Genomic DNA, 21446 nt, shown 5'->3' with positions numbered 1-21446 from the left:
GAAGAAGGCAGGCTGCATCAAACACCCAGTATTTAAGACGTGGTAGGCCAGCATAAAGTAGACTGGGCCACAGAGGTAAACTCTCAGGCAAAAAGAAAACTGTTGTTGAAGTTACTTGCCTGTTGCTCCCAAATTTCAGAGACAGAGCATAAAGGGATTTTATAAAGTTAAGACTCTTACAGCAGAGTTCTCATTCACTCAGTAATATTCTATACTGAAAAAAAAGGAGTGCAAAGTTACCTGATAGGTGTTTTTAGTTTTATTTTTAATGAAAGTTGGAAGACATGGCTTTCCAATACCACTTCAGTTTGCATGATTTAAAAAGAGATGAACTCTCACAGCTACCACCGCTACTCTGCTATAAAAGGCCCATTGCACAGAGAAACTATTCTGAGATCCTTTCTGTATTTGAACTCAGATAGATAAAGCTGCTAAGGACTTTCTTTTTGCTGAGTTTAAAAAACAGTTTAATATTAAAGAAGCTCTTCAAAAACTGCTTGTTCTTCTATATGAAGAAATTTATTTCCCCCCATGAATAGTTTCTCTATTGCAACTAATTGTAGAAACATACAAGTATCTACAGCAGTGCTAAGTCTGAAGTAAACCAGGTATGTTTGACTCCAAAAGGGACAATTTGCCCTGGAATAGCATTACTGCAAGACCATCTTCACACCCTCATCAGTGCTTAAAATTAAAATACCTAGACACTCTGGAAGAAAGCTGGAATCTTCTATTTTTTGTCATGTAAACTTGTCTTATCAACTCGAGTTGCTTACCTTTTTTTCATGCAGGAAGCATGGGCTATATGAATTATATACATAATGGATGGTTTAGTATTATAATTTATTTGTATACAATCACATACTCTGCCTCTAGGTACAGTAAGTTGAATGCTGCATGTTCTCTCCAGACACAACAGTCCTGTACTATAGGACTATTTGAACTCATGAAAATGTGAATGAAGACAAGAAAAATACCAGTGCCTAGCAAATGGTTTTTGAAAGGAAAAATATATATATCAGTCACGGCAGATAACTGCAACAACTACTTGGATGGAGTTGGTAGCGGTGTGATTAGTATCTAGCAGATGGATGGCTCTTCCACTGCTTGTGCACCTTCAACAACAGCTTTCACACACTTGGCCATTGTCTGGGACGCTCTACTGATTGAATCTGCAAAAAAAAAAAAAAAAAAAAAAAAAAAAAAAAAAAAGCCCAAACACTTGTCAGTGTTTTAACTGTTCATTTTCTATACATAAACGCAAACGCAGTATGCAAGAGATTTAAAACAGGACCTTGTACAAAGAAAACATGCTTAGTTGAAAATACAGTCAGTCTAATAGCCTAGACTTTACATAAATCCCAAATCATTTTATTGGGAAGTTTAAAAGTCATCTTTTTCACACCTTAGCGAAAAGCTTTAAATGTCTCTTACAAATCATACTTTATAGCAAAATGAAATATATGGCTGATTTCATAACAAAAAGGCTGTACTCTACATACCTGTCATATAAAAGTCTTTAATTGTGAGCTGAGGTGGAACAAGAGGATCAGCAAGGAGTTGCTGCTTCACCAACTGTGGCAGAAAGAGGGAAAAAGTAAAAAACGAGAAGTCAGCTTTGTGATAGGACCTTGTTGCCAAAGCATTTCTTTAGTGAAGTATGCATTCTCTGTAGTTCAAGGTATGCCTGCAGTACTACATATACAGCAAGTCAATTCCTCACAAAAAGCATCAAGCTATGTAATAGTGCTAAAACATGGCGAAGTGCTTTGGTTTTGGTTACCTTGGACAATTCATTTGCCTGGCTGAAGTAGTTAGCCTCCTCCACATCATCGTATCGGACCAGATTAGGAGATACTTCTTCTAAACGCTTCCGTATTTGATCAAGGTTCTCATAAGGCAAGGTCATACCAGCCATCTAAGATAATTTAACCAAAAAAACCCATCAGGTCTAGAGGTTTAATACACAGTACTTTAAATTACCAATTTGTAACATCTAAATTAAAATCAGAAAGAAAACTACACTCGTAAAATATTAAGCAGTTACAATGTACAAACTACAGCACTCTGTTGAGCTTCTGATACCTACAGTTAAGACTTCCTCATGCTAAAAAGCTGTGCTGTTCTGTTCACTGTACAAAGACAGGGGTGGCGGCAGGAAGGAGAGGAGACAAGAAGAGATAACCAGTACTTGTCTCCTTCCTTACAGGCAATTTCACTTGTTCTTTCCCTGCCTCACCAAACATGATAAAAGTAAGCATGTTTTTGACGCTATCTGATGATATGAGGTACTATTCTCAGAGTTCAGGTTTTTTCTTTCTAAAAAGAAAGTATATCCTCCCACCAGTTTGCTCTAAAGTACTTCACAAAGACCAGCAGAATTTGCAGACAACACTTCACCCACTGTGCATTCCAGCAGCATAGAGCAGCTACAGCACTAGTGGTAGTCTCAAAAGGGAAACAGTAGCATTTACCCCACAGAATTAAGGGCTCAATACAGAACATCACTCTAAGAGTTTAAACATGCACTTCCCTGAAAAATGTAGCTTTTACTGGAAACAGTTTTTAAAGTAAAAGGTACTTAACCATTCAGTATACTTTTGCTGGAAGCAATTCATAACAGTACCTCAGAGATGGCTCTAATAATTCTCCAGTCTTCCCTTGCCATCCCAGGAGGTGTTACAGCTACTCTTGTCTGCTGGGCCCTACCCTCAGTATTCACATATGTAGCTGCCTTCTCTGTATATGCTGCTCCTGGGAGGATAACATCAGCCATGGGAGCTCCCACATCCCCATGATGTCCTAACAGATGGAAAGAGGAAACCATTCGCATTCTTTTAAGCCATCAGTACGTCCAACTAAAGAAGAACACTCTACTAACAATATAGAGCTTGTGTTCCCTGTAAAAAGATGTTTCTAAGCTTTATATAACTAGTGATACAGAACCTATTAGGCTGACTGCTCTGAAGTTCTTCTTGCCTCTGGGGAAAATGAGTAGACAATAAGCAGTAGTAAATGGTAGTTCAGTCTCTACACCTGAGAGCATTTGTGGGGAGTCCTGAAACAAGGACACTTGATGAATTATGATAAAGTCATGTGGTATGACAGAATAGCTGGGAACCAATGCAGTTTTGTTTGCTAGGCTTGAGGCTCTGCTACAGCAAGCTAAACTGGTATATATTCCCTTATCAGTCATGAACAGTTTCTCATTTTTATCTAAAAAACAGTTCATCAGTATCTCAGACTTCAGAAAATTCATTTTTTGGCAGAAAATAAAGACTAGAATTTGCCGTTGTGTAGGCTTGCTCTTCAACTTTGAGACAGCAATATTTCTTAAATTACACATATTAATTACCTTGATAGATGACAAAACAATCCTTCGGCAAATCTTGACGTGTTATACATCCCGAATCTGCTCCCAAGAGAAACAGTACTTTGGGAGGATTTTTCCTAATTGCTTCCACTCCTGGTTTGAAACCCAGATCCAAAGCAGCTACCTGGCTTGCAACCCTGTAGGAACAAACATATTACAGCTATTTCGGAATTCTCCCTCTCCCATCAGAACAGGCCTAACTTTGTTGACTACATATTTAAGAGGGACAAGATTTTGGTATTAAGTGTTGCAGTTTCACTGGCAGGACTTTACATTGGGGGGGAGAGGGAAAAAAAAAAAAAAAAAGGAGGACCAAGCCTTGCTCTTGACATCATTGAAACTGCTTTTGGCACAATATCATTGTGCCCAAATTTGAGATCCATTAAATTTGCTGAAATCATTTTCCCTTTAAAGAAGTTGTCAGTTTGTCACTCAGATCTGGAGTTTTAGAAACACAGCATAGAAGGACTGTCACAAGAGAAGCTCACATATTAGCAGGAATAGTACCCTAATAAATTGAATAACTAAGATCAAAAAAGCCCTGCATTGAAGCAAACCAACTGTTCTGTTAAGAACCTGTACAGTGAAATGACTATTAAAAGAAATCACATTAATAAGACACTCTAAACATTTTGGTTTTCTTTTTTCTCTAGATAGAAGCAATCATTTAGCAAGTAGCATTAGTCTGCTGTGCATGGTATGCTCTGGTATGTTGGTAAGCTCTCCTAAACCTATAGATTTTTAATTCTACATTTAAAGTTATCCCTAATAAAATCTCATGGAGTCTGAAATTGTTAGGTCAAGAAACCCATTTTTATAAAAGGTTTCTGCTACCTTGTACTTTTACCTTTTTATTCTCTATAGGGTTAACCTGATAAAGCTTTGTGATGTATGCAAATAAATCTGTGCACATACTTGGTGGTAACATGTAGGCCCAGCAGAAGTGAATGAAAAAGTCTCTTTAAGAGTCTTAAAGCAAACCTGTGAAGGATGTTCATGACTTTCCATTCAGAACCAACACCACTCTTAGTCCTGGCATTTTGTGCAATGGTGGACACTGCAGCATGGATAGCGGCTCCGTCGCTGCGTTGAAGTGCTGCGCTACCTACCACTACCATTGGCTTTTTGGCCTGGTCAAGGACCTGTGCAAGGCGAAAAACAAATCAAAAAAAAAATCAAGAAATGAATTAAGGCTCTGAAGACAATTCTTGGTGCAGACAACATAATAAATCCTGTACTTTCTACATAAGCCTTCCGAGCAAAGCTACAGAGCTGAAGTGGTCGTTATTTCATCTAGAGATAAAGCTGGGAGATACTGCCGGTACAGTACGCTATACTCTTGAAAACCAGACACTTAAGTGGAAACAACAGTGGCTGGAACAGCCCACATCACATTAAGAAATATTTCTGGAATTTTACACACTAGAAAGTTTTACATGCATGAATCTATTAAATAATTCACACAAAACATTTGTTGCACACTAATCATTGCCTCATCTCTGCAGTTAATTAAAAGCAAATAGCCCCATAATATGACAAGGTACTTCTCACCAAATCAATCTCTACAGGTGATGCAGATTATTTAATGCATTTGAACTGTAACAGTCACATTCGTAAGTTGTGTGTACCTTGGAAAAGGCATGTTTTCCAGAAGCAATGTCTTGGAGTATCTGTGGTGAATCTCCTAGATGATTATAGGTGTAGGTCAAATTCACAGCAGAGCCGACTAGGGCCACTTGCAAGTCATTGTGAAGCCAGCTGAAAACACAGCAAAGAAAAAAGAAAATCAAAGAAATGCAGAGGTGTAATCAACCACTATCAACCACAAAACCGCTAACATGGTTTTAGCAATAACTAGAAATAAGATGCAAATTCTTCAAAGCAGTTTAAATGGTATTTGCTGTTTTGGTAACACCCAGTTTAGCATTATTTTGACTGCTAAGCAAGTTTAACCTTTTTTGAAGAAAAAGTTCTCTATGTACATTCTCAGTCCAATACTACAACCTACCTTACATGAGAACTTCCTAACTCAGTTCTCTCCTCCCCTCAAACTTTTGCCAATTTGGGGGGGGAGGGATGCCAAAGGATGTGGTTCAACAACTGTTAGACATCTTTTCAGAGTTAGGCAGGAAAAAAAGCCTACAGCTACTATTAAGTTTATTCCTTTACTTGATCTAACTTGGTTATTTCAGAATTGAAGTCAAGGTCACTTGTAGAAGGAAAGAATTCTGCATATGACAGTGTTCACACTTAGGAATTCACTTATTTCTTTGACATTTAGAAAGAAATCTAGCTGGTTAGGAATTTTTCATTTTTTACTGCTTTTCATTGCACAGACATATAAAAGACATGAACCTCTCAAATTTAAATGGCTGTTATTTTTCTTTGTAAATTTAAGATTTTAAAAAAATAATATATTTTGAAAGCTCCCAGGACAGTAAGTAGAGCAGTGGGGTTTTTTGGTTGTTTTTTTAAATCCTCAGTTATCTCCTGCTGACAGATCCTCTTATGATGAATTAGCTATGTTTTCAAAAATTTGGGAAACCACTGTATTATTTTGCCAAAAAATTTGCATTATTGCTTCTAAGCCAGTCTGTTTGCTACCATAACAATACAAAAAACAGCTCCGTGCAAACTGAATCCAAACATTACTCTTTAAAAAACACTCCTTAACAAGTACTGTCTTTTGTAAGACAAAGTACGAGGGGGCTGTGTAATTTAACAAAGGAATAGATGACTGAGTATATGAATTTACATAAAATGTCATAGTAGAAATGAACAAAACATAACTGTACATTTCAGGGAGAAGAGATCCTCTCTGTCAACACATATCACCATCCCTTTACTAAAAACTGAACAAAATCTAAGGAGTCTTGTCCAGTGAATGCTCCCACTTACTGCCTGCAGCTTCACTTCAGCATTGTGACAAATGCAGATGTGTTTGCATTCCTATTCACCACCAAGGATACCAACCTCTTTCGAATTCTAGCATTAAAAAGTGGAGCCTCAAAGCGTGGATTGGTGCCAACAAGAAGCAGAACATCTGCCTCTTCCACTCCAGCAATCTTGGTATTTAGCAGGTAATTAGAGCGTAAATCTGTGCTGTAACAAAAGACAGAATGGAAAAAAGCAGGAAGTCAAAAGTTCAGTAAAGGTGAAGAATAAAGACATGAAGTAAAGACTCTAGATATCCAAAATATTTTTTCGTACCAGGAAGAAAAATAGAAATTTTTCTGTCCAAATTACTAACCCAAATAAAAAGCAAGACTTTCTCTCTTTCATGAATATCAGAGACAATAAATATGAAAGAAATTGCAGTGTAGGTATTTCCTCCATTTAGACATTCTAAGCCTTCACAGAATTCATCTGCTAGTACAGTCTACAAGATTATAATAATTAAGTTTAGTGTTTTCACAACACTAACAGAAGTATACTCTGGCTAACATGCATTTTACAGAGCATGTAACTAGCTCTGAATAGCCTACTCCTGAACTACAGCAGCCTCAATATATATTGTGTGCAATCTTTTCTGTAGTAGAGACTATGCCTCTACTCACAGTCAATAAATACTCTGTGAACGACTACTGTAATTCTAATGAAACCTGTAATTGTTATCCTTGATGATTTCAGAATCTTAGTTTTTTCACAGAGTGGAAAGTTTATTAATAAATAATTACAGACAAACTTTGCCTGAATTCTCACCCAGCTCCAGCAGTAGGGAAGACTTCTTCAGTGCAGAGCATATCAGAATTTACTCTATTGAGCAAGTCTTTCAGCGCTACCAGTGCTTCTGCATCTACCAGTCCTCCTGCAATTGCTGCTACATCCTTACCTTCAACAGCCTGGAGCTGGAAAGAGGAAAAAAACGTGAACAGCAGCAAAAGACCTCACCGAACTCAGGTTAATATTTATTAAATTAGAATGTGCTAAAGCCAGTAGCACACTGGAGTAGCACTGAAACTAATCAGCAATACCTCAATTCTGCAAGGCAGTAACTCCAGTATAAGCAAAGCACAACTGTTTATTGTATCCAGGTCTCTCCCACTTAAATTACTGCTCAAATGTGACTAATTTTTATTTGGTGTGGTAAAGATAGGAAGACTGGTTAATGCTTTTATTTTAGTGACGCTACTGTGTAGACTGAAAATAAACTTTCATAATAAAAGCTCAGGTAGCAACCTGAACTTGGAGATAATATTTGAGAAGATATAGTAATAGTTTTTCTAACAAACCCTGCTACTGTACCACAGGCAAAAAAAAAAAAAAAAAAAAAAAAAAAAAAGACATCCCTGAGGAAAGTTCAATTGCAGTAACTCAGTTCTACTTCCTCGCACATAAAAATTTTAATCAAAACCCAGAGCAGTCATGCAGAACTTCATCTGAACAGCAGAATCAACCACCACAGAGAAAGCAAAATGAGGCAAGCACAATTCAAATACAAGTAATGCAGAATTAAGGGCTTTGCCATCAAAGGTGGTGATAGCAGAGTCTAAATAAAATTTTAAAAGTTTTCAGAAATCCAGGTAGCCACTTTCCTGAATTTTTCTGATTTATATGAAGTAGCCTATTTTCCCACTTAAAGTAATTTCTCTCCCAATGCTCCATTTATTTACTGCCTGCATGTTCTTGAAATCATCATAAAACAAAGTTCTTCAGATAGTTTAATCCATGAACTAGGAAATTTGTATATAATATTCAAAAGATAACAGAATTAAGTGGAAACAATAAATTAGAAGTCATTGTTCCCTCTAATCTTAGAGGAGATAAAAAGTCCTTTTCTATATTGTTGCTTTCATATTTTAATACTATGCCCAGCTTTACAAATTAATTTTACGCTACATATATTGAAAATTATTCTTACCACACCAGCAACACGGGTTAACACATCCTCCCATGAGGCATAAACAAATAGTCCCTTCTCATTTTTGACCATTGGCTGAGTAAGCCTCTGACGCTTCAGACCATCATAGGCAAACCTGAGTGAACAACACTAATATTAAAAAGATAATTATGTATCCTAAATATTTCATAAGATTGGCCTTTTCTCACAGCTTGCAATATTTAGAGAACCATGACAAACATTTCCACTGAAAGCTTAACTTTCCCTTCTCAAAAACAAGCAAAAGATGTGATACAAAAATATTCCCATAATAGAAGAGTTACAAAAAGGAGATGCTAGCAGACACATTAACTGTAACTATATTATTAAAAGTATATTTTACCAACTGCTTTTCACTATATCTTTACAATGTTAACAGCAGAATCCAAAGGTCACTACTACTGTCAACATTTCTGGTACTGTGAAGTGTCTTTACCATACGCCTGCAAACAAAAATCCTGCACATCTGCCTGCAGGCAACCCCCACACACCTTGTTTTGTCAGATATCCATTCCTCATTGATATCCTCATGCAGTCTTGGCAAAATTCTCATCACTTCTCCAGTCCTTGTGCTCACCACAATGTTGCTTCCAACTGCATCAAGAACATCAATGGATTCTACCTTCCTATTTAGGAGAAATGCACTATTTGCAGGTTTTTGTATACAAGCAGCAATAGACTGTATAACAAACATTTAAATAAGTTTAGCTTTAGATATACATAAAATAGCTTAGTTTCACAAAATACTTAAAATAATACCCTCAGCAATTACTGTGTTCATGACTGACTTTTTCTTTAGACAAACTTTACTTCAGTAACAGAATTTGTGTTAGATTCAATCAACAGAAAAGTATAAAACAAAATGCAGAAAATAAAAATCAGAAAACTCTTGATGTCATAGTGGACATATTCTAAGATAAAACATGTGAAAGAAATACAGAGAAATTTGTATCTTTGACAGGAGTTGATACATACCTCGTCTCCCATGGACGTGCAGTAAAGGCATATGGCTTGGAGGTAAGAGCCCCAACTGGGCAGATGTCAATAATATTTCCTGATAACTCAGACATAAACATTTTTTCAACATAAGTACCAACTTGCATATCATTTCCTCTTCCAGTTGTTCCCAAGTCATCTACCCCTGCAATTTCACTGGCAAACCTGGTAAATGCAAAGAAAATAAAAAACAAATCTGGAGTGTACAATAGCAACACAGCGTATTTTTCAACTCTTATCTCATTTTCTTAAGATAAAATATTACCATCAGTTCATACACCTGCAAAAAGAGGGCAATTATTTAGATACATTAGCAAGTCCCATCACAAGCAGGACTATCCCTCTGCAGAAGTTCATTAAGATGAGGCTGCAGAAACTTTCCTAGTTTATTAAGATCAATAAATACAGCAGCAGTTCAATGGTCACTGAATTTCAGTTTGAGTCCAAAAATGAGCTATAAATAAAAAGGTCTTTCTAGAAGTAGGCAAGTAGATTGTATTCTCTTTCATTTAGCTGGTGCAGAATCTCAGGACTACAGAAGAGCATAAAGATGACTACCAAAGGCTGCCAAGAATAAATCAATCTTGCAATTATTGCTGAGGAAGTCTCTCAATGCTTTAAAATCCATTCTGGCAATAAAAGCGTAAGACTGGTTATGGCCTTGTAGAATTCTGATTTCACTTTCATTTTCTGGCCATCTCTCTATTTCCTGTATGATAGCTACTTGGTAGCTCTAGGAAATGAGTTATCAGCATCTACCAGAAATAAAATTCTTAACCACAGTCAGAAAAGAAATGAAAACTTACTGCCCCTGGTGGTATTTCTTTCACAAGTAGTGAGTAACAAAATTATATAAATATTCCTGTTCAATATGCTCTCCAACAAAAAAATAAAGGACTTTACCTGATACATCGAGTGCACTGTATACACCGAGTCATGATTGTTTTGACTAATGGGCCAATGTTCTTGTCCTCAACCGCACGCTTTCCCTCTCTAAATCTACTCCTATCACTGCCAAACATCATTGATTGATCCTAGAACAAACAACAAAAAATAGATATATCCAGGTTGCTTGAAAGCACAGTTTTGCCCAAGACAAGAGTATTACTACATAAGTCTACATAATTTAATTGGATGTTGTACCTGTAGGTCACATTCTCCACCTTGATCACAGATAGGACAGTCCAATGGGTGATTTGCCAGCAAGAATTCCATCACACCCTCTCTGTTGGGTTCAAGAATTACAGTTAATATCAACTTTTCACCATTTAACAAGTAGACAGGTAAAACTAGCTACAAGAAGCTTTAAAAAGTACCTCGCTTTCCTGGACTTCTCAGAATTTGTCAGTATGTTCCAACCCTTCATAACTGGCATGGCACAAGCAGCCACTGGCTGCAGTGATCATAAGGAAGAAAAACCATATGTGAATACAACATATTTCCTCTCAGTAAGAACAACCCACTCCCCTCCACCAAATCCTTACACAGTTATCTGTTATTAACTAACACTTTGTAGAAATAAAAAGGCATTTGCAAGGAGAATAGAAGAAAGTCTACCAATATGAAGTTATTAGAAGTCATATATATTAATAATCCGCTATGTAGAAAGGTTAGTTCTTAAAGGCAGTGTTGGAATTAAGTTATGACTTTGAACACGGAAACTATTTCAAGGAAATGAACCACACCAGAATGAAAAATGCATCTCTACCTAGGTCATGACAACAGCTATGTCACACCACACTGTTTTCAAGCATGTTAAATTTATACCTACACTTACAGCAGCAGTCTAGCAATACAGAATGGTTGAGGTTGGAAGGGACCTCTGGAGATCATCTAAGTCCAACTTTTCAGTGTTGCCCAGGATTGTGACCAGATGGCTTTTGAATATCTCCCAGGATAGAAACTCCACAACCTCCCTGGGTAACCTAAACTAGTGCCCTGTCACTCGCACAGTAAAGCAGCTTTTCTTCATGTTCAGATAGAACTTCCTGTGTTTCAGTTTGTGCCTGTTGCCTCTTGTCCTGTCACTGGGCACCACTGAAAAGTCTGGCCTCATCCTCTTTACACCTGCCCTTCAGATACTTTTACACACAGATAAGAACATTCCTCAGCTTTCTCTTCTCCAGGCTAAAGAGTCCCAGTTCTCTAAGCCTTTTCTCATGTTAGAGAGGCTCCAGTCCCTTAATCGCTTAGCCTTCGCTGGACTCTCTCTAGTTCCACATCTCTTGTACTGGGGAGCCCAGAACTGGACACAAGATTCCAGATGCAGCCTCACCAGGGCTGAGCAGAGGGGCAGGATCACCTCCCTTGACCTGCTGGCAACACTCTTCCTAATGCTCCCCAGGACACCATTGGCCTTCTTGGCAACAAGAGCACACTGCTGGCTCATGTCCAGCTTCTTATCCACCAGGACCCACAGGTGGTTACCTGCAGAGCTGCCTTCCAGCAGGTCAGCCCCTAGCCTGTCCTGGTGCATAGGGTTATTCCTCCCTAGGTGAAGGATTCTGCACTTCCCTCGGTTGAACTTCATGAGGTTCCTCTCTGCCCATCTCTCCAGCCTGTCAAGGCCCCTCCAAAAGGCAGCACAGCTCCCAGGTGTATCAGCCTCCTCCCTGTTTTGCATCATCGGCAAACCTGCTGAGGGTGCCCTCCGTCCCTTCAGCCAGGTCACTGAGGAGTAAGTTGAACAATACTGGACCCAGTATTGACCTGTTCCACCAGCTTTTCAGGGATGGAGGTGAGGGTAACTACAGCCTCAAAAAACATTGATTATACAGATATTGAAGAGAACATATGCTTCTAACAAGCATCCTGGAAAGCTTTCAGTTTCCCTGACAGCATTACAGCAAGCTGTTGCTCAGTCTCAGAGATCTCATGGGCCTGTGAACAGGAAGGGCCACGGGGCTTGGCTGTTATGATTAAAAAAAAAAAAGCCTTTTTACAGCTTTACATTCTGGGGTTCTAATTCAAGTAGCTGATATATCAAGAAAAAAATCAATGGTAATAGATACAAGGCAGATCAAAAAGACTTGGAGTCTGAAATACCTCTAGAAGTGAGGTTCAGAGTGTAAGTTATTTATTAAGACTGTCCCAAAGCACATTCAGAGAGTCTTAAGATACTTTCGACAAGGCTACTGCAAGATTAACAAATACTCCTGCTCAGAAAATGAACCCGCCCTTTCTATCATATCACAACATGGACTATCATGGCTTCAATCTTTAGTTACAACACAACATTTCCAGACACGTAAAGCTCAAACTATGGAATTCAAGTTGAGGTTCTCAGAGCTTCTAAGCAGAGCCCAGACACAGCTGCACAAACCGCTGCATCTGTTCACTGCCTCTTTTAGCTGTGCTCTTAAAAAGAAAACCTCAACTATCTGCATTGGCTTCTTAAAACAGTACCACTAAAGATGCCATTCAATCCTGAAGTCCATTAATACTAGTAGTACAGTAGACATCAATGCTATGATAACACATTAAAACACAGACAAGTAATCTCTGATTAAATAGAACAAACCTGCAGACACTAACCTCACAGCTGAATTCAAACAGTATCTGAAGTATCCTACTTGTGTATCAGCTGAAAATCTGCAGCTGAAGCCTGGATTACAGAATATAAAAATGCATCTGACTAAAAATATATGGCTATCAAATGTTAATCTCCAGAAGCAAAGTGATCCATAAGAAACTGAGAATTGACTTTGATCCACAGATCCAAAAAGGAGACAATCACTGTGGAACAGCATAACTTTGTACATAACACTGGGATGAAGTTAGATGAGGGAAAGGGGGAAAATTTGCTCACAGCAACTGAATTACAAAGATGTGTGTGCTGATGACTGTTCAAATAATTATTTACAAGATTTTAACTAAACTCTATGCACAGCAGAAGACTAACTCCTGTAATAACCATACAATACCTTGGGAGCTTTCTCTATTTCCACAAGGCACATCCTACAGTTTCCAGCGACAGAGAGACGATCATGGTAACAAAAACGAGGTATCTGAATTCCAGCCTTTTCACAGGCCTATAGAGAAGAAACAATGGAAAATTAAGTTAGAGTTAGATCCTTCAGTTCTACCTCATAAATATAATTCAGTCCTTCAGCTTTTCAAACAACAGTTTTAGTTTGCAGCAATAATGCATAGTCAGCTACTTTCAAGTAGCTATAATTTTGTATTCTTCATAGGAAAAAAAGAAATTGTGTTCAAACAAGAATTTGTCAGGTTATGAGTTGTAAATACAATGTCTTTTCTAAATGCATAGTTGATTGGGGAAATTAAAATTGTCTTCTCCTTCATTCTCTCCTTTTTGCCAAGCATCTATTTAATTCTCTTCATTAGATAGGCCATTAGTGCCAAAAAAAAACTTTTTAAAGATACCATACACAATTTAAAGAAAAGTATTCAAAAGGCATACTTGAAAAAATCTAAAGGAAACAACAATAGCCGTAACTTCAGATGATTCAATAACAGAGATATTCTTTATAAATGGCACTGGGCTTTTTAAATACTAGAGCATAGTCATTCTTCAGATTCCCTAGGATCTCAAAGCCACTGAGAAGTTCTTCTATGCCACGTCCAAAGAAGAGACAGGACAGAGACAACAGATCTCCACAGAACTGATAAAGGGACCCTTTCTTGCATGAAATCACCATGTCCGATGGAATCTACGCTATAGTACTAAAGCTGCCACAATGAACAGTGCCAAATTCAAAACACGGGCACATGCCATCACTCAGAAATCAGCAAAGCACATTCAGATTAAAAAAGAACCAATAAGATCTAACTTTTCCTGTAGATTTTTGCAAAAATGTACACATGTAAACAATAAATAAATAAATCCCCTAGCATTAAAGAAATACTTTATACCAGACTCCTTCTAGGGAGTTCTAATGTCTAAATAAAACAGTAACTTGTATCCAGAAAGCTAAGGATGTATTTTAAAATAAATATATAGATGTTGTGTTCTAATTAACTTTGCCCTCAGTTAATGGCTGCTGAGTAAGAAGGCAGACTAGAAGAGGAGTGACTTAGTATTTGGCCTGAAATGCTATAGCAATGACTGTAGGCTGGGAGAGCCAGGTTCTATTTCTTCCCACAGAAAGAAGAAAAAAGCATTGCAGGAGCAGCGTTCTGAATTGTAACAATAAATAACTTGAGAGGACATCCTTTGTATGCCTGGGACACCATTCAATAAATAAGGTACAATATTAACATGTTCTCAAAGACTACCAGCTCAGTTCATGTCAGACGAAAAACAGACAGCTGCTATAATTCTTAAGAGGTTCTGAGCAGACTAAACAGAAAAGGATACCACAATCTGTAACTGCTAGAACTGCAAATAGAATTTATCCAGGTCTTATTGCATTGCAGAAGTTTCTGCATGTTGGATTCAAGCTGTTCACTCCTTCTTTCACTCAGCCACAGCAAATACTTCTTTCTCAAACACTGAACCCCCCAAATGGTTTCTGCCATACGAAATTGCTTTGCAAGCAGTCGAAACATCACAAGAATTGCAGGCAAAAACGCAAAGTTTCCAGCCGCAAGGAACACAGCAGGCCGCAAGGCAAGGAGGAGAGACGGGGAGTCAGAGAGAAACGGAGCACGCGACTCCTCGCACCTGCAGCACGGTGGTTCCCGGGCTCACCAACACGGGATTGCCGTCCACAAACACCTCTATCTGGCTGCTGGCGGCCGTGGCCGTGGCGCGCCCTGCGGGACACAGAAAAAGCAGAAAACTGACAGTGCAAACCGCCAGCTCGCACGCTCCCCGCGGGGCAGGGGCGCAGCGCCTGCTCCACGGGCCCCCAAACCCCGCGCTGCGCAGCAGGCGCCCACGCGCGCCCCTGAGCGGCTCACGCGCCGAGACTCTTACCGCACGCGTGGGGCGAGCGGGCAGCAGCGGCCAGGGCCCGGCGCACGGCGCGCAGTCGGAGCATGGTGCTGGGAAGCGACAGAGAGGGAGAACAGTCAGGCGGCCGCGCCGTCCGCGGCGGCCCGGCCCCACTCGCGAGCGGCCCCGCGCGGGCAGAGCGGCTGGAAGCTCCCCCCCCCCCCCCGCGGAGCGAGGCGACGAGCCGCCGCCGCGGGACGGCCACGCAAAATGGCGAGCGTCGGCCCGCCGCCGCGCGGGTCACCTTGGAGCCGCCGCCGCTCCCGCCCGCAGGGCCGCTCCCGCCCGCAGGGCCGCCCCCTCCGAGGCGCCGCTAACGGCCTCGCACCCCCTGCCCTCCCCTCCGCTCCGCTCCGCTCCCCCCATCGTGGAGGCGCCACCGCCGTTACCTGGGTGGGGGGGGGGGCGGCGGCGCCTCAGCCCGGCCCACCGCAGCCCGCGCTCCGCTCTGCCTCGGCCTCTATGGCGGCGGCTCGGCGCCCTTCGGCACTCTTCGGCAATCTCCGGAGCCGGCCGCTTCGGCCACTGCCGCCCCTCCGCGGCGAGCGCTGTCAGCGCTCTTCGGCAATCTTCGGCGCGAGACGCTTCGGGGATTTCCGCCGCGCTGCTACAGCCCAGCTCGGCAGTTTCCGCCTGCCACGCCGCCTTCGGCGATTTCCGCCTCTTCCCACCGCCCGCCTCGGCCGTCTCCGGCAACTTCCGCTGCCGTGCGCCGCCGGGTGCGGAACTCGTTACACTATCCACCCAACTTGCAAGCCTAAAAAGCTGCTCAACTCTGCTCGTCAAACACATATCCAATACTCCGACCCTCCTCCTCACTCCTAACGTCCTGTCTGCCGCGCGGCCCGCGCCGGAGCGGTTTAAAACCGGTGGGGAACTATTTCGCGCCTCTTCCTTGCGGACGGACACACAGCCTCGCCGCGTGAGCTGTCCGCGGAGGGATACTCCAGCCGCTATATAAAGGGGGCGCAAGGAGGCCGCGGCCTTTTCCCGCGGCGGTGAGGCTGGGAGAGCGCTCGTCTGTGCTGCGCCGCTGCCGCCATGGGCTTCGGGGACCTTAAGTCTGCTGCCGGCCTCCAGGTCCTTAATGACTTCCTGGCTGACAGGAGCTACATCGAGGGGTGAGAGGCGGCGGGAGGGGCTGTAGGCGGTGTGGTGAGGGCGGGCGGCCGCTGCCGCCGTGAGCTCGTGGCGCCGCGTGGCTTCTCGCACTTTCCATGGCGCTGGCCGCGGGGCTGTGGTGGGCTCGGCTCGGCTCGCTCACTTGGGTCCCTGCTTTACAGGTACGTCCCCTCGCAGGCCGACATCGCCGTCTTCGAAGCGATCGCCGCCCCACCTCCTGCAGACTTGTTCCATGCTCTCCGGTGGTACAATCACATCAAGTCGTACGAAAAGCAAAAGGCCAGGTACGGTTGAGTTCGGAGACTGGAACGCGTGTGCGGGCTGCCTTACAAAGCGTTGCGTTTCTCCGAGTTGAATCAAAACTGTGTTTCTCACTAGTATTACAGCTAGCACCTGGTAGAGCTTCTTGTGTTACCCTCCAAGCAGGAACGGCCCCTTGTGCTGCAGCTTGTGAGAAGGGCTTGAGCTTTGTTACTGCATTTCATGTGAATAACTGTTCTGAAAGCTGGAGACTGACTCTATAAAGGCAGCGCTAAAATGGGCCAGGAACTGTTAGAGTACTCTTTGAAGACAAGCATGCAGGTTCTAGATGACTAAAGGAAGTGGTTCATTCAGACTTACAATCTGAGGACAAAGCAAAATCAATGACTTGCAATGCAGAAACACCTATAACAAGGGTAAATATGAAAGCAAATGTTATTTTTTCTTCTTTTTTAGTGATTTTAGTGTTCATGAAAGGTGCTGTTTTGACATCCATGGAGACTGCAGGCTTCTCTAAAAAGGTACAGCATAGGTAGTGTCAGTACTGCTACACTGCCTCCTCTATGTGCCTCAGTCCTGTTTTGAAGGGAACTCTTAAAAAATTGGGTGGCTCAGTCACCAGACTTTTCTGAAGCTCTTGTATTTTAAATGGACTGAGATCATAAAGTTACTTCACAAAGTCCACTCTGCAGAAACTGCTACTGGTTACTATAGACCAAAGCTAGTTTTATGGCTCTTGTAGTAACAGTTTGCAGTCATAGTAGAACTACAGCCTTAGAATAAGACTGCAGAATTATGTAAGCTGGAGAAGATTATTTCAGACCTAAATTTTTTTCAGGGGAACATAGCTGAGAAATTGATAACATTTCCTACACAGAATATTGTACAGATGATCAATTCCCTTAAGAATTTTGTTTTTCCTTGCACTTGCATAGAACAGTGGTGTTAGGTAGGATCATCTCTGCTTAGACAAGTAGCCTTTGCATATAGGGTTTGTTGTAATTCTCATCTGTTACACTGTATGAGCATTTGGTGTTGGTCATTAGGGAACTTCTCAAGTAGCAGAATGGGGTGGGAGTTCTTACCACAAAGGCCTTTTTTAGTGACTGTACTGTAGAAATACTGAGAATTGGCAGTATCTGACTTCACATTTGAGTAGGTTCCTAATATCTGCTGCTTTTAGTTTGCCAGGTATAAAGAAAGCATTGGGGAAGTATGGTCCTGCTGATGTTGAAGACACAACAGGTGTGGCCACAGATAGCAAAGATGATGATGACATTGATCTCTTTGGATCTGATGATGAAGAGGTACTGATGCTTAAGGGGGGGAAGTATTATACTTGTTTCTTCAGAAATACAGTTTTTTGGTATTCTGTTTTTTAAAGTATCTAGACATGCAGGTTTTTGCATTAATAATTTAGGCCATCTTAATTTTGTTCACTTGATAGTGGATCTTACTTGTAATTAACAAATTTTCCTTCTCTTTGCAGATTAGGGGGAAAAAGTAAAAAGCTAGGGAAGAAAGGAATATATTGTAATGAGATGAATTGTCATAATTATTTAATTTTGACTGGTTATGTGATGAATAAAACAAAAATCACCATCTTTCGGCTGACAGTTGTGATGATTTGTTTTTGTCTGACTAGATGCCAGTCAACTTGATAGTGCTTTAAAGAGGTGAGTGTTTTGTTGGTGCTTTACTGTAACTTTGGCTTTTGGCTTTCTCTTTCAGGAAAGTGAAGAAGCAAAGAAATTAAGGGAAGAACGCCTGGCCCAGTATGAGTCCAAGAAGTCCAAAAGTATGTCCAAAAAGACCTTTGTTCTGTTTGCATTTATTATCATGTGTTTAAACAGGATGGCTAAAAAAAAAAAAGTTTGTAATAGATACAGCTTAGTTGACTGGAAAGAGACAAATTAGTTTTATTTGAATTTGTGCTACCAAGAGGTCAAGCCTTATCTACAAAGAGTTGGTCCCAGGATTTTCTTTGAACAAAATGGATGTAAAACTGGTATAACATGCGCCTGTGCTAGAATCTCTACAGATTACTTGTAAGATGGCCGGTCAGAAGTTACTGTGTATTTAGAGAAAATGCTGCAGTATAAAATACAGACTCCACAGCTACTGGTCTGGAACTGTTCAGAACTGTAGCAGTTGCAGTATTCCCTCTGTGGAAAATAAACTGTTACATGGTACTAAGCTCCTTCTCAGATCCTCTGGAAAGGACTTCCTGTGTAACTAACAGTGTCAGCTTATTATTAAAGTATGTTTTCTTGTGAGAGTGGTAATGAAGAGTTTGTGTATCTACATATCTTAAATGTTGGGATATGTATGTCTTAAACCCTTGAACTGTATGTTACAAGAGGCCTGCCTCACTAATGTGAGGTGTCTTGTTGATGAATCTAGAAGTATGTTTTTGTGAAGGTAGTTTTGTAAGTATATTGATAGGAAGCTTCTTGAAATTTCTTGAAAACTTACGGTGATTTTCTTCTCTTTTCTTTTCCTCCAGAACCTGCTGTTGTTGCTAAATCATCAATCTTGCTTGATGTGAAACCTTGGGATGATGAGACAGACATGGCCAAACTAGAGGAGTGTGTTCGAAGCATTCAAGTAGATGGCTTGGTCTGGGGATCTTGTAAGTAGAATAAACTGGTGGAGGAATTCCAGAACTGCAGGGGAAGTAGCACTAGTGTGTATGTGTGGCTCTTGGTAAACTAGCACTGTTTAGTGAGCTGACATTCTCTAAGTGTATCACTTAAGTCATTTAGAGGGGGAGAAGTGCCAGTGATGTTTCTGCCAACAAAAGTATCTGCTTTATGTAGTACTGTACCTCAGTAAGATTTGGGGGAACTGCTGGTCTGAGATGTGCAGTTCAATACCTTAAAATAGTTCAAATGTTGTATTGGTGCAGCAACCAGGTTAAGATACCATGTCATTGGTTTAAAAGGGCATTTCTGGACTGGTTTGTTGATTAAGTGGTCTGTAATACAGAATGAATGTACTTATATCCCTGCAAATTACTTTAGCCATATATGATATGCACTTTTTTTAAAGTGATTTTACAAACCAAGGAGTATTAAATATTTTCTTTCTCTTTTGACAGCCAAGCTAGTACCAGTTGGTTATGGTATCAAAAAGCTTCAGATTCAGTGTGTTGTTGAAGATGATAAAGTTGGAACAGATATGCTGGAAGAAAGAATAACAGCTTTTGAAGATTATGTGCAATCAATGGATGTAGCTGCTTTCAATAAAATTTAAGTCTTGCTATATCTAGAATAAATGTAACAGCAAAAATAGAGCTGTCTCTGGTTAATGTGAAATTAGACTGATCTCTTTTACTAATGTAAAACTTGGTTGATGGGTAGAGATTAAAAGTGAGTTTTAGGGCTGCTCCAACAACCTGCCACCCACTGTAGTACCAAGTGTGTGATCAAAGAAAGTAGGAAAAGTTCACATTTATCACCAATATAGCATTTTAAAAATCTGAAATGCTCTTTTCCCATCTGGGGGAGGGGGAGGTGTGTCATTTGTAGAATTCTATTTGTAATCCCTCTGAAAAGAGGGGTGGATTTTAGGAAAAAAAGCACAGGGTTAGGGCAAAGTGCAAGTAAGTTCTTTAGCTGTTACTTAGGAATATTAATTCATTTTTAGGGTGTTGCCAAATATTTATGTTGTGCCACTTGTTGAAAGCTGGGCCTTGCTATCATCAAGGGAATTAAGGTAGGCAAGTTAAAGGCCATATGGAGGGCTGCAATGCACTAGAGAACATGTTAAGTGAAGCTGAAAGCTATTTATCTGGCCTAAAGTTTTTGTGGGAACTTCACATGATCTGTTGTCTAGACTGAGCTTCTTTTCCTCTGAGATGTTAAATTCTGTACTGAAACTGTAGAAATACTTGCACCTTTCTCAGGGCTTAGTACAGCAAATTGGGATGTTGGAGTGATGGTTAATAAAATCTTTTCTGTGCTAAGCTGAGGTAGAAGAGTTTTTGTGACAACAGTTCCTGACTACAGGTTTCAAGGTCTTAGTCTATCTTGTACCTCAGACAACACGGGGAAGCATTGGTTGTCCTTAGACTTGCCTGCTTAAAGGATGCTCTTAACTTAAAGATGACTAGGGGGCAGTATATACCTTCCACAAGGTGTATTTTTAGGAGTTGATTGTTTAACCCCCTGAGCGTGCCTATGTGAGAATCAGTTGCAGTGATTACATGCTGAAGTAAAGGAAGATTTAATGCAGACTGATAGTCTTCTATATTTAAAGGTGAAGTATACTGTGGTCTAATAACAAACCTAGAAGATGTTCAATTAAAATGCAAGCATAGTGACAAATACAGTAATTATACTAATTTAGCTCATAGAAAGAACTGCTTACTTGACAGCAGCTTGGTTTCAGAATTGATTTTGACCTTACTAAAACTGAAGAGCCTAACAGAACTGAACTGTTTTCCAAAACTTAATGCTAAATAATCCACAGGAGCAATGTAAAGCTTCCAGTTGAATACATATTTCTAGACCTTCATCAGAGTTGCTGTGACTGAAACAGAAGCCTGTCATGTGGCATGTCAGTCACTGACATGGAGGTGCTCAGTGGTAGAGCTAGGTAGCTGCAATTGATGCTAACTCAGTTCTGAGCAGCTGCATGTGGTTATCTGGTGGAGAAGTCTTGTTTAAACTCTTTGTTTAAAGGACTGCCAGTTTCAGATCATGCAAAGACTTTGTTTTGTAATTTGTTTTAGGGAAAAGTCTGCCTGCCAGATTTTTAAAGCATGATTAAAGAACTGAATGTATAATTACAGGCTCTATCCCTACCTTCCATAAACTTTTAACAACCAAAGAGACTAGCTTTATCCTGTGTGTAATTACCTTAATGTATAGTCTCCTTTCTCTGGTTATTCTGTAGCTGTTGCTTCTACTAAT

At 40.6% G+C, this 21446-nt stretch overlaps 2 protein-coding genes and 2 non-coding genes across 4 annotated transcripts; 3 read left to right on the top strand and 1 right to left on the bottom strand.

Annotated features, from left to right (window-relative positions):
- Nucleotides 1-236: 236 nt before the first annotated feature.
- NDUFS1 (NADH:ubiquinone oxidoreductase core subunit S1) lies at nucleotides 237-15212 on the bottom strand. Its single transcript, XM_062579482.1, has 18 exons — nucleotides 15130-15212; nucleotides 14875-14966; nucleotides 13172-13279; nucleotides 10565-10641; nucleotides 10392-10473; nucleotides 10152-10282; nucleotides 9228-9413; nucleotides 8744-8878; nucleotides 8235-8349; nucleotides 7076-7221; nucleotides 6347-6475; nucleotides 5002-5131; nucleotides 4355-4515; nucleotides 3356-3510; nucleotides 2627-2802; nucleotides 1784-1918; nucleotides 1503-1575; nucleotides 237-1172 (listed from the first exon to the last, which is right to left on the bottom strand). The coding sequence occupies exons 1-18, from the start codon at nucleotides 15191-15193 to the stop codon at nucleotides 1081-1083; spliced, it is 2187 nt and encodes a 728-aa protein (XP_062435466.1). The 5' UTR covers nucleotides 15194-15212; the 3' UTR covers nucleotides 237-1080.
- Nucleotides 15213-16125: 913 nt separating this feature from the next.
- On the top strand, nucleotides 16126-19823 carry EEF1B2 (eukaryotic translation elongation factor 1 beta 2). The gene is made up of 6 exons (XM_062579487.1): nucleotides 16126-16268; nucleotides 16431-16553; nucleotides 17714-17837; nucleotides 18262-18328; nucleotides 19037-19162; nucleotides 19631-19823. Exons 1-6 carry the CDS (start codon nucleotides 16189-16191, stop codon nucleotides 19783-19785), a joined length of 675 nt encoding a protein of 224 aa, XP_062435471.1. The 5' UTR covers nucleotides 16126-16188; the 3' UTR covers nucleotides 19786-19823.
- On the top strand, nucleotides 18100-18178 carry LOC134142413 (small nucleolar RNA SNORD51). Its single transcript, XR_009958871.1, has one exon. It is a non-coding gene; the product is annotated as a small nucleolar RNA SNORD51 (small nucleolar RNA).
- Nucleotides 18641-18774, top strand: LOC134142415 (small nucleolar RNA SNORA41). Its single transcript, XR_009958874.1, has one exon. It is a non-coding gene; the product is annotated as a small nucleolar RNA SNORA41 (small nucleolar RNA).
- Nucleotides 19824-21446: the final 1623 nt, after the last annotated feature.

Source organism: Rhea pennata, chromosome 6, assembly GCF_028389875.1.
Source record: "Rhea pennata isolate bPtePen1 chromosome 6, bPtePen1.pri, whole genome shotgun sequence".
NCBI classification, from domain to species: domain Eukaryota; kingdom Metazoa; phylum Chordata; class Aves; order Rheiformes; family Rheidae; genus Rhea; species Rhea pennata.
The sequence above is the reverse complement of the archived record's forward strand: the minus strand, read 5'-3'. Positions and strand labels throughout refer to the sequence as shown.

Excerpts from the sequence above, each read along its gene's own strand:
- EEF1B2 (XM_062579487.1), top strand. The coding sequence starts at position 16,189 with ATGGGCTTCGGGGACCTTAAGTCTGCTGCCGGCCTCCAGGTCCTTAAT. Across the intron at positions 16,554-17,713 it reads TACGAAAAGCAAAAGGCCAG|TTTGCCAGGTATAAAGAAAG; the intron begins GTACGGTTGAGT and ends TGCTGCTTTTAG. Across the intron at positions 18,329-19,036 it reads TGAGTCCAAGAAGTCCAAAA|AACCTGCTGTTGTTGCTAAA; the intron begins GTATGTCCAAAA and ends CTTTTCCTCCAG.
- NDUFS1 (XM_062579482.1), bottom strand. The coding sequence starts at position 15,193 with ATGCTCCGACTGCGCGCCGTGCGCCGGGCCCTGGCCGCTGCTGCCCGC. Across the intron at positions 14,967-15,129 it reads CCGCTCGCCCCACGCGTGCG|GGCGCGCCACGGCCACGGCC; the intron begins GTAAGAGTCTCG and ends TGTGTCCCGCAG. Across the intron at positions 4,516-5,001 it reads GAAAACATGCCTTTTCCAAG|GTCCTTGACCAGGCCAAAAA; the intron begins GTACACACAACT and ends CGCCTTGCACAG.